At 48.0% G+C, this 12,848-nt stretch overlaps 1 protein-coding gene across 1 annotated transcript; it reads right to left on the reverse strand.

The window, feature by feature from the left end:
• Positions 1 to 3,224: 3,224 nt before the first annotated feature.
• Positions 3,225 to 5,007, reverse strand: LOC100823302 (galactinol synthase 1). The gene is made up of 4 exons (XM_003557998.4): positions 4,547 to 5,007; positions 4,114 to 4,437; positions 3,851 to 3,985; positions 3,225 to 3,759 (listed from the first exon to the last, which is right to left on the reverse strand). Exons 1-4 carry the CDS (start codon positions 4,874 to 4,876, stop codon positions 3,535 to 3,537), a joined length of 1,014 nt encoding a protein of 337 aa, XP_003558046.1. The 5' UTR covers positions 4,877 to 5,007; the 3' UTR covers positions 3,225 to 3,534.
• Between the last annotated feature and the right edge of the window lie 7,841 nt (positions 5,008 to 12,848).

Consider the following 12,848-nt stretch of genomic DNA (forward strand, 5'->3'; position numbering starts at 1 on the left):
AATAAAAAAAGTTGCTGCACAAATTTAAATGTAACAGATGGGCGGCAGCCCATAGACAAAAAAGTCAACAAACGACAGGGAAGGAAGGCCAGGAGACGGGAGCCACGAGTTGACGGTAAGAATCAGTAAGGCGAAGGCCAGGATAATCCCAAAAGCAATACATGAGGATATCTCTTCGTTATAAAAGTATGTGTCACCCGCTAGTTTGCACTAAAATAAGGACAAAAAATTTAGAAGCGGAGGAATAACCAACTTGAATCACGTATCTGTGTGGTATAATTGAAAATACTGGTTGGTTATGATAGATATGCTTTCCCCGTCTCCGCGCTGTGCTGTCTCCGCCTCTCGGTGGCTATTGGTGTAGACGGTCATATTTACTGGCCGGCTACTTACTACCTCCGTTCGATAATATGAGGCATATTAGGATTCGGTTGACCAAACGTTTGACCACAAATTACTTCATGAATGTGTGACTAGTGTGATTAAAATTATAACCATAAGCAAATATCCTTGAGTACGAACATAATGGATATGAATGTATGTCATAAATTATATATTGATTGAGTAATTTATGGTCAAAGCATTGGAAAATAAAATTCTAATACGTCCCGTATTGTTGGAACGGAGGGATTACTCAGCTCTGTAGAGTGGATAAGACCCTGATACGTACTCTTGGACTCGACGGCAGAGCGTGCGTGCATGCACGCGTGGCTGCTGCACCCGCTGGCCGCGTGCAGAAGCATGCCTGGGGAACGAACATTGCGCCTCTTGCCCCCATGCATCCTCCAGCCGGCGGACAAAAGAAGTGAGATCAAGCACGCGCGCACATGCCGCACCGAACGACAACCCAGGTGCCAATGAACTTGCAGACCCACGTACACGCCGTACTTCGCCTGCTAGCTGTGGCGCTGCACAGGTTCGATACGACTTGGCCAATTTGGAACTAGTTGTAGTATCATAACTCGAGATCTTGTAGCATGCACGATGATGATAAACTAAATAACTCGACGTCGACGATGGACGTGCGCAACTGCGCATCTACACGGCAGTACGGCACAGCAGGCGGTGCGCCGACTCTCTCCTTTTTTGCGGGAAACGCACCGAGCTGGTCGTGCACGGCTGGCCGAAGAAGGAGGAATATATCTTACGTCCGGTGTACCGTGTACGTGCAGTGCAATACGGATATGCTCATATCCATGCCACGAGCACGAGTCTCTGGCTCTCTGCCCATCTGCCATCGTCAAGGAAGACGACGATCGAGACATTGCCTTATAGGCCGGGGCTGCAACTTAATTAATTGTCATGGGATGACGAGATCGAGGTCGGCCCGGATTATATTCTGGATAAAGTCGTACGTGCGAGTCCATCCTGTTTCCACGTTCCAGAACAGACCAGTACGTAGTATGATCAATTCAGACTTCGTGGCGTTTGATCCGAGGGATTTACCTACTCGGCGGGGAAACGGGGAAGACATACGTGTATGCTGCCGATTTGGTCGCTAGAAGTTCAGTCCACTGCCGGTGGTCAAACATATACTGTAGCCTCTAGGTGCTGCTTCGTCAATCTGTTATTTCTCTATCATAAAAAAAAACAACCTGACACCATGAATGTGTACCAGTATGTGCTAGCCGTGTCAGTTTTTAGTTATGACTTTATCACCAGGAATTGAACTACAGAAGGGGGTACGAGTGTGACACCTAGCAACTCGACCTAGATAGGGCAATTGACATGGTATGCTGGAACTTTAATTAGACCGCTTTGCGAGGGTATCCTGATGCTACGCGTGCATCTTCTAAGCGGGCAGAAACAGGACAGGAGTCGACCGATTCTAGTTAATTTACTGTGTGACCTGACAGTTTGACAACATCAATAGGCAGTTCAGAAGTTTCAGCACCGGCCATACGCCCATGCGTACGCATTCAAAGGGCAGTACAAAAGGTCAAAGACACAATACTAACCGACCAGCATCACAACCGCGCAGCTAACGAGTAGCGATCGATCGATATGCAATGTATATTTGCAAATTACATGGCGCACATATCGCATCTTGGATAGGGTGGATTTGTTTAGTTGAGAGTTTTGGTTTTCGGACAAAAAGTTCGGCCCAATTTGAATTGCAGTGTCTAAATATGTCTAATAACTACGTAAATAGTAAGTATAAACCTTGTAGCTCACAGTTCACGTGATCCATGCTAGAATCTTTTTATTGAATGTATTTTTACACCGGCGCAAAAAATTACAAATTGCGCATTGCCAAAATCAAACTCATTACCTCCTGAAATTGTAGTTGGCTATTAACCACTCGCCTAACTTCCTAAGTAACGTTTATTGTACATTTCATTGATGATAGACTATTTATCTGCTACACTTAAGTTTAAGTTTAAAATTTTGATTTGCACTTTTCGTCCGAATTTTTTCAAAAAAATCCGAAATTCGCCCATTTCGGTCGGGGGCGAATTTTTTTACAAACCGAAATCCAAATCGAGCCCAAGGATGCGCCTTGCATTTCAAATTGTAAGCTTTGATAAATTAAAAGTCTGATAGAATAGACTGAGTACATCTGTAATCTAGAGCAGTAGAACCAACAACACTCGGAACCATAATTGCAGGCTTCCAGCATGCAATGCAGCGTGAGTAACACAGTTCGGTCCACAAAGTAGCTCACAGCGACCTGGAGCGTGCGCAACACCACTCGCACTGCAAGACGTCCAAAGACAGCGCCCGCACAGAGTCGTCACAACCAAAACAAGGACCCACGGACAAGATCTTTTTATACCAAGGAAATTAGGAAAGGACTTCGGGGCAGCCAGCTGAGCCGATCGACTGGCAGGGACTTGGGGCCCTCCGATGCCTACGCAGCACCTGTTTTGTTTGATGCTTGCTGACTCATGGACCAGTGCAGGGATCAACGACGCGGACGGCTGACCGCCACGTCTCGAGGTCGACAGAACCATCTCGACGTCTCGAGGATCGGGAACCACAAACCGAAACGTAAACACGAGTGCCGTAGGTGCGATGTATTTTATTTTATATTTTAAAGAAGGTGCGATGTATTGAGCCAAGCTTTTGTTCCGTCGTAAACTGCCCGTCGAATACGTCATACTCCAATTTGACTTAGAGGAAGCATCCAGAAATATCAGGAGGCAAAACATTGCCCACACATATCACGTAGACATGAGACTCTTTGCAAACAAATTTAAAAGGGAGAAATGGAAGGCCCGTCATTCGGTACCAAACATAAGTGAGCGAGACATGCATGACAAAGATGCCATAACCTATACAGCTTCTCATTAATTCACACACATAATTCCTTTTTTACAGGACTACAATACTCTACTACTACTTGACAAAAAAAGGTCAAGAGTATTTTACACAGCTGGACTCTTTCGATCAACTCAAATGAGTACACTAGCTTAGACAACACTGGACACAAATTGGACCCAAAATACCAAAATGTAGATGTTTCTATACGTGGCCGCTTTTCCCGTCGAACGAACGTACGCCACCTGGAGGGAAGCGATAGGGTGCCACCAATCACGCGGCCGAGGGCGCAGTGATGTACTTGACGGTGCCGGCCTCCGCCAGCGCGGCGCGAATCGGCTTCTTGGCCGCCGCCTCGAGCTCGTCGGCGTCGGCGGGCAGGCCCTTGAAGTCCAGGCTCTCGTCGTTGTAGATGTCCCACCACTTCTTCACGAGCACCTTGATGTCCTCCCTGTCCATGTTGGCCTCCTTGCCTGTGAACCTCCATGGCTTGGAACCCTGCAACCATTTATCACATCGGGGTAAGAATACTTGCACGGAAGGAAAAATCAGAAGAGAAATATACTTTGCCCAGAGTTGAAACACGCACCGCTGCGCAGTAGTGCACCGCCTTGACCTTCGCGAGCTGGACGTTCTCGGGATGCCTCCAGAGCATGGCCAGCACGAGGTTGTACACCAGCGGGATCGGCTTGTACTGCTCCCTGAAGAACACGTTCAAGAAGTCCTGCAGATCGATCGATAAAAAAGAAAAGTGAGCACGCACGTAGCCACTAATTCCAGAATCCGGGATCTGGGAACACAATTATTCGCTTGAGTACGTATGCCAATCTGGGAAAGTTCGTTTTCATTTACCTGCTCTGCAAATGGAGTTGTCGGCGACACGCGGAGGGTGTCGAGGAGCGCCTTGGCGGTGGCCATGCTGGGCTCGTGCACGAACATGCCGGCGTTGAAGTAAAGCGCCGGGGGCGGGCCCATCTCGGCGGCCGGCCACGTCACCCTGTCGGGGCACTGCTGGCAGTAGCCGATCTGGTACTGCGGGGTGTGGCTCCACGTCTTCTCGCAGAAGCAGTCCATCACGGCGTAGAAGTGCCCCTTGGGCAGATCAAACAGCTCGTCCACGTTGTCGAACACCTGGATGTCAGCGTCGAGGTACACCATCCTCTCGTACTCCACAAACTGCGCACCAACCGAATCAACGACATATCAGCACACCAAATCCTATAATTAGTACTACATGTGAGCTTAGAGTAGTTGAAAAGGGTGTTGGATAAGTGTAGTAAGTCACCTCCCAGATACGGAGCTTGGAGTAGTTGATGACGTAGTAGGCCATGGCGAACTGGGTCTGGTTCTCGGGCGGGTACACAGGGACGATCTCGCGGAGGATGCAGCCCTGGGAGGCAAGGATACGGCGGTGGGACTCTGGCACGTCGGGCAGCATGGCCACGACTAGCGGGTAAGCTGAGCCGGCCTTGCGCAAGCCCTTGGCCAGCCCGACCACGCCCTTCCAGTAGTCGCCGTCGCCCGCCAGGAACGTCACGAACGCCTTCGTCGCGGGCTTCACGGCAGCAGCAGCAGCCTTGGCGGTGGTCATCTTGCGGGACAGCTCGGGAGCCATCTCGTCGTCGGGGAAAGCTAGCTAATTCGGGCTTGAAGAGTCGAGTTTTGTATGGGATTTGAAGTCTCGGTGGGAGTGGTTTAAGCGCTTGGTTTGCTTGGGATTTTGGATGGGTTTTCACGGTGGGGTGGCGAGGCCTTAAATAAGGAAAACGGAGGGCGGAATGGTCCACTTTGGATCGCCGCGCTGGGGCTCATCCATGGATCCACCTTGTCGTTGGCTAGCGGGTATGTTTGGTCTGTGCGGTCTCAGGCGTACGCGTGGCAAAATCAGTGTATCGACGGACGGGGGCAACGTAGACGGAAGCTTCTCGTGGAATTTTCGGTCGACAGGTGCGAGAAGCGGGAAGAAGGGACTGTCTGCCGGGCCTCTTTCTTTCCCTTTGGTTGGGCCCGCGACTGCTTACCGGCCATCGGCCTATGGATAAACCGGATTCCACATAATTAATTCTGGACAGAGGGCGTCAGGATACTCCACTGTTTGTGCTTCGTTGTGTGCTTGTTTATTTGCGTGCAAAATCTCTGGAACGACCGCCGAGTCAATCAGAACTATTTGGAGGAGGAAAAAAGGCAAAGGTTGAAGGTAATTGACGATCTATTGTAACCAGCCTTCCTTTTCTTAGGTGGAATTTTGTTTTCCTTGTTGTGGGATCAAGGAACATTTAGTTTTTACCGGGACGTCTCACCTTAGATGGCACTGACATCTGAACTTAAATGATAAATAATAGGGATCAAAATGATTAATAATGTTTTCCTTGTCGTGGTAATACAAGATATGTTGACTTTAGATGTAGGGAACGTATGGGGTGAAAACACCTATTCCGTGAAAAACTAAAAAACTTCCAACCTGATAGTTAAATATTGAATAAATTAGCGAGACGGTGGCTAGTCTTGCATAATAAAATAATATCTTTATGTATTTATGTTTATCTTTATGTTATTTAGATGTAATCTAATCGCATGCAATTTAGATTTGTTGGGACCATGAGTAACTGGTGTTCGGGCCGTTTTTCTACTTGATACATCCTCTTTATCGGTGTGTGTCAAAACTTCGTCACACGGCCATTTGTAACCTTGACAGTGTCACCGGGTTGCCAATCGCATGATAAAGCATGGAAAATAGAAGGACAGAGGGTACTCTCTCCGTTCCTAAATACTTGTCGTGGTTTTACGCAAATTTGCACTAAAACCACGACAAGTATTTAGGAACGGAGGGAGTACATGATGACCAATGTAGTTTTAGATAAAATGCTGTCGATTTAGACATGTATATTTTGGTTGCTACTCCCTCCGTGCCAACGGTATTTTTGCAAAATGCTCATGCCATTTGTTGAATCAACCCGCACGTCCCTCGTTTCTATATCCCGTCTCGCTCTCTGCCTCCCCTCCTGTCCCAGCTCGCCTTTTCCGCGGTCCGGCCTCCCCTCCCCTCCCAGCTCGCCTCCACCGCGCTCCCTCTCGCCTCCGTTGTGCTGCGCACCCTCTTCTCCTCCCCTGTGTTGCGCTCCCCTCAGGTGGCAGCGAGGCCAGATCTTGAGGTGGCATGGCTGGATTCGGCGGCGGAGAGGACAAATCCGGCGGCAGCGAGGACGGGTCCGGTGGCAGGCAGGAGGCGACGGAGGCCTAGGGAGGAGTCGGGGCCGGAGGAGGATCCACAACGTCAGCATGATGCGGCACAAGAGGCGTCGCCGCTGCGGGCCGCTCGGGTTCGTCAATGGCGGCGGCGACCAGGGAGAGGGACGAGATGTCTGCCGCCGCGAGGGGCACTTCGTTGTCGTCGACTGGCTTGTCGAAGAAGTCGGCATCGCCGGAATCGGACGCCGTCAACGGAGAACTAGGGTTTGGATCGAGGGTACTGGGGTTGTGAACTCCTCGAATCTGGTGGCGGACGCCAGCATCGGCCTCCTGGGAATGATTGAAAATCGTCTTTCCTACAGATGCTGCCGTCGTAGCCTCCGCCTCCGACGTGACCAGGACGGCGGCGCCGAGCATCAATGTTGTTAACGCCGCAAGTTCTATGTGCATTGTAGTAATTGGCAAGGGTGTAATTGTAATAATTTAACACTATCGGACTTAATTGTAAAATCTTCTTGTGAAAGCCCCTGCGCCAACATTTTCGGCACGGAGGGAGTACGTCCCATTACATTTATGTGTTTTTGTTAACACATATATTAAGCGTGTACGTATTGACATGGAGTACAAAGATGAGGTGAAAAGACAGAACTCATCGAATTATCCATGCATGTTTTACCGAATATGTCCCCACATATAGTCACAAATTTATAGTGTGTGGTTGATTTACAACTTAGTGAAGGATGCGAGTTGCAGTCCAATCGTGTCTGTCGGCTCTTGGCCAACCAGTTTGCGAAGGAGTAAGCGTCTAGTGTTAGTAGGTGTTTGTAGGCAATCTCCAACAAAATTAATCGTTTTATTGGTCGTCTAAGATGGAGACCATCACGCCCGTCCGTTTCTAAATTCTTATCATGGTTGGGTTCAAATAAGTTTAAATTTGATACGGACGGATGGAGTACAAATTAAAAGATAATACATGCATGTTTTTTTTCTAACAAGTTTAATTAGTTAAACCAGCCAATTCGCGAGTTACATGTTAACGAATTTTACCGAGTTGAGCTGAGTCGAGTCGAGGTGGCTCATTATCCGGTCCTAGTCACCATTCGAACGCAAGGTATATGAGTAAAAGAGGTCTGAATGTGCAAAGGGTCCACCAGCAGAACACAACGTAATGATCACAACGGCACTATTGATCGCAGTGTGGAAGTCTGCTTGGAGGAGAAATGCAACATACCAGCGCTGCTGCCGAGCAAACCTACAGTGAAGGCCTGAAAGGTGTAACACATGCCTGCGACCAAAATGTCCTCAGTGTCTCGGTGGTTTCCCGATCGTTTTCTGAAGTGTTTGGTTGGTAGAACATGATGCAGTTGATGGAACCATTCCAGATTTTAGAGAATATATGAAAGTGAAATGAAATCAGTTGGTTTCTTAAAAAGAATATTTCTTCAATATGTTTATAGAATATACAAAAATAGAAACGTTCCACTCCATTTTGTTCTTAAAGAAATATAATTATTCTACGTATTTCATTTCATTTCACATCGTTCTGCAACCAAACACTACATGTCATATGACGATATTTGAGGTTAGCCTGACCTGAAGATGTGTACTGTCAGGCTCACATGTCACCTAATAATTTATCACGAAGCTCTCGTGACCTCTGCCAGCCCAAAAAAGGACAAAGAAAAATGGGATCAGAGATTCGCCCGAGAGGCCAGGAGAACTCGCGAACCTTGTGCCGTATTCCCGGACGCTGATCGGTAGGACGACACCGGGTCAAACGTGTTGTACCTGACATCCGATGCAATCGACACCCACACATGAACGTAGCTCCAGGAAGGCGCTCGCTACCATTGCCAAGAGCTGACGTACGTTGGTCGAGTGGATCCTGACGTCCCTCAGTCCACGCCCTATGTGATCTTGCCGTGACATCTGGTGATCTGGACCATAGTGGGCTAGTGGCATAATCCAATCCCAAGTTCCCAACGGCCAGACCAAAAGCATGTATAACATGGAAGTCATTTAGGTTTCACCATGGGCGGAGCCAGGTAATGCCTGAGGATGCAATGCATACCCATCTTTTTAAGCTAGTTTGCAATCTCAACCTATACTTGCCGCATAGCTCACCAATGTCTCGTTATCCTCCCATTCCATGTTAACATGGCATCTTCCTAGAACACTATCTTGCATATAAATTTCTCGGCTAGTGAGGTTTTGACCGTGAATTTTTAAGTTCTTGTGTCTAGGCATCCGATCATTCATGTACACATAGTGCTCTAACTCAAGCTAAGTATGAAATCAGCTGACTGATGCTTTAAGTCGGATTAATTGTCGGAAACCCTACATGACCAATATTCGTCAATACATCATAATATGCCTCCTCTTTTCCGTTGCTATACCTACCGTCCTACTCTCGTGTCGACACTGCCTTGCATATCCATGTTTGAAATCCTGGCTCCGCCAGCTTCACGATTCACGGTTTTCATGTATTTCTTTCAATCTTGTCTCCATTTTCAAGGCGTCTCTTAGGTTATAATCAAAGAACTCAGTCCGTTACTCAGCTCCCCTTTTTTTTCCAACCGGTGACGAACTCAATCCTAATTAAGCAGAAAAGAGTTGTTCAGCTAATTAGCAAAAAAGGACAAAAATTAAAAATACATCCACAATGCTATCAGGAAACGTGACCGCACAAAGATATTCCTGGCAAACCAGACTACCCAAACACATTGGACACATGCTGTGGAACGAAGAACAATGTTGAGATTGTATGCAAATGTCATCGTCATGATACAGACCCTCCTCCTGAGCAGTCAACTTCGACTTCACCGCACACGACCAACAATGGAGTCGCTGCTTCAACAGACGCGTGAGCTCGCCTCGACACTTGTAATACAGTCGGCCACTTGCTCACTGACCAAGCGGCGCCGATTCTGATGCGAGATTCTTATAGGCAATATGCAACACTCGTGCTGAACTGGACCACTCAACACCAAGTCATCGTCATCCGTTATCACTTCATCGAGCTAGAGACTCTGATTTCTCAGCAATGAAGTAAACCAACCATGAAGAGCCAGCGGACACGGCAGATGACCGACTACAAAAACCATCGCGCGTTCAAAACTCCGCTCACTACCGTCGTCAATGCCGCGAAAGATGCCAACAAACATCACACTGACAAACCACCTACCACCATTAGTCCCTGGACGACACCACCTCCTAAAACAATGCCACCAAGGAAGCGACGCATTGTGCCCCCATCTCTCGATCCAAGCACCGTGTGTGAGGTTTCCCCCAAAGCTAGGCAACAAGAAGAGAAGAGGAGCAAGCCATGACAAACGATGCCTCCAAGGAGATGAACGATGACTCGGCGTTGCCATCCCTGGCTCAAGCTGAAGCTGGAGCATGGCTTTCGCCCAGGTCTGCTCTCCCACTCCCAACAACAGCAACCATTTAACCTGCAAGAATGCTGCATGTCGCCGCACATACCCACAAAAGGGGGTGGCGCCACAAGATCACAATCAAAGATCCAATGTCGTCAAAACACCCCACCGCCAACCCCTCACCGAAGCTGCAAGATCTACAAGAGGAGGCGAAGCGCAAGCCGCCGCCAACGACCGGGAGAACCAGGAGCCCGCCGTCTGTCGTTGCACCGAGAAGCCGCCCATGGCCACTTACCCACCGTAGCCAAGATGTTTAATTTCTACATACATGAAGACCTTACTTAATCCTTTGCATCAAAACGGAATAGTGATATAGTAACATCAGAACTTTATTTTGTGGTTTGCGACCATGTTTATATCAAGATTCATCAGTTCCCACGAATCCAGCCGACCAGGTTCATCAATATTCTATATTTTCTCCTTTTCTAAATTTGAAAATCATGTGAAAGGAAGGGGGCCCTAGCTTTGTTATGTGAAGGCTTTATAGCTAGGATAATCGATCAATTTGGTTTGCGAAAACGTCTCATAGGAAAAAAGACGAAGTGTATATTAGATTCAAAATGTAAAATGTGTATTCAATGATTGACTAATATCTTTGTACAAAAAAGAAAAAAAAAATTTGACTACCGGACCTGTCATGACACACTTCCCAAAAAAATAGGACATAAATATGCAGTTTAGTAATTTTAGTACACTTGACATCTCGTCAATAATATTAGGACCGCGGTCGTATTTTACTCTATTATTATCTATGCAAGTAAACATGAATGCTGAATGCAACGTGTAATGAATCCATGCACTCTACAATAATCGTATGTTTTTTTTGGAAGAAACAAATGGGCTGTTGAATCGTTTCCTACTAAAACAGAAGGGCAGCTCGATCGTTTCCTACTAAAACAAAAGGGCAGTTCGTTTCCTACTAAAACAAAAGGGCAGCTCGATCGTTTCCTACTAAAACAAAAGGGCAGTTCGATCGTTTCCTATTAAAAACATGAAGCCATCACGTTTGTTCATTTTTTTCCCCGAAAACGATCACGTTTGTTTTCATAGGCTAAATAGTCTCTACTGTCAATTACTGTGAGTCATGATAGAAAATAATAATATTCAAATAGAGATATACATGCATATAACTGTGATTGCCACCTTAGCAAGAAGACCCAATAAAAGTTTAGGACAGATAAAACCAAATTCTACCGCGATCTTTTCTTTATTGCAAAACGACGCGCTCTAACAACCGGCCGGGTTGCACAGGGTCATCGAGATGCGAGCACGGGATTGATCCTATGATGACAAGCACTTGGTTGGAGTACACAAAAGAAATCCTGGTCATTAAAACAGAATGAAAAATGCACCATGTTCATATGTATAGGCTAAAATATGTCAATCATCGATAGTGTTGGGTTCACGTGAGAGAAAAAACCCATAAAAATATATAGCGTGTCTAGCCGTGCAAATGTTGATTTCAAGGATGGATAATTTTTCTTTTATCCCAATTTGAAGAAAAGATATTTAATTTCTAATTTGAAAGAAAGGATATTTAATTTCTACGTGCATGAAGACTTTTTTTAATCGAGTAAATTTTACAAAACCACTACTTCTGAGGCTGTGGTTTCATGAAGGTACCACTCACATGTCTGTACCAGAAAACATCTTTTTCACATAACCCAAATCTTCCGGATTAGTGCATTTGACAAAGAATCTGACGAGGCAAGCCCACATGTAAGGCATTTTTTGTCCATGCCATTTTTTCACTCAGGCCCCTCTCTATTTTTATATTTTCCCTTTCTCCTCTGCTCTTCTCCAGCTCCGGCCGGAAGCATCTCCCCCGTCTCCATCGGCAGCTCTGCCCCGCCAGGATAGCTGCACCAACGACGTCTACTTTCAGCATAGCAGCCTCCCCAAGGCCGCACCGGCACCCCTGCTGCTCCAACGAGGACGCCGCCATGGACCCCAACGACGAGCAAGCGGCGCGGGCGAGCTGGTGAGATCAATGAAAACTTTCATTTTCGAAAGAAAAAAATGTTGATATCAAGATTCTTCAGTTTACACGAATCCAAACGACCAGGTTCATCAATGTACGAAAAAAAACAGAAAAACACCCTAGGCTTCCCTCCTCCTCCTCCTCCGGGAGGCGACCCGATTGGGTGGCGACCCACACACCCCCGAGCACCACCGCCAAGCTTCCCTCCTCCTCCTCCTCCTCCTCCTCCTCCTCGCCGCCGCCAGAGGATGCCTCGCCTACGGCGGACGGCGGCGGCGGGGCTTCCTCGTGCTCGTGGTGGGTCAATTTCTCCAGGGCGTGGCGCGGATCTTCGGGGCTTCGTCGGGCCGATGGCTCTGGGGCGGGGCGGCGGCCTGCTCCGCGCGGATCTGGGGTCTTGCAACCTGATCTGTTCGGGGCGGACGGCTGGGCCTGCTGGTTGGCGAGGTGGCCGGCGAGGCGCGGGCACGGGAGAGGTGGTTGGGGAGGCACGGAACTCCATGGCGTCAGATCCGTGGCTACCGGTGGTGATGGCGCTGGATTTCCGGTGTGCGTGTGTGCGGCATTCCAGCCGGTGAGTGAAGAGCTCTGTGGTGTGCGGCGGGCTCCGTCGGCGACCTGGAGCGGTGGTGGAGGGGATTCTGGTCAGGCTTTCTCATCTTGGTCTCATCGTGTGTTTCCTCATGTCTGTGGTGTGTCGCGGGCGGCTGCGGGTGAAAACGCTGCATTAACGATGTCGGTGCCGGTGACGACGGCGTCCTCGGCGTCGTTTTTCTTCTTGAAGGCGTTGTTTTGCATCCCCATTACAACCCATCATGAGCAATTGAGTTGTCTCCGAGCGAAAGTCCAGATCCGGTTTTTTGGATCGAGCAACGGCGACTGCTTCGTACATCGTTCCCTCCTCGGAGGCGTTGCTTTTGGAGCCCTCATTTGGCGGCGGTGGATATGCTACAATGAGCCTGGTAATGGCCTAGCCAAGG

The sequence above is a fragment of the Brachypodium distachyon genome, chromosome 1 (assembly GCF_000005505.3).
Source record: "Brachypodium distachyon strain Bd21 chromosome 1, Brachypodium_distachyon_v3.0, whole genome shotgun sequence".
NCBI classification, from domain to species: Eukaryota; Viridiplantae; Streptophyta; class Magnoliopsida; order Poales; family Poaceae; genus Brachypodium; species Brachypodium distachyon.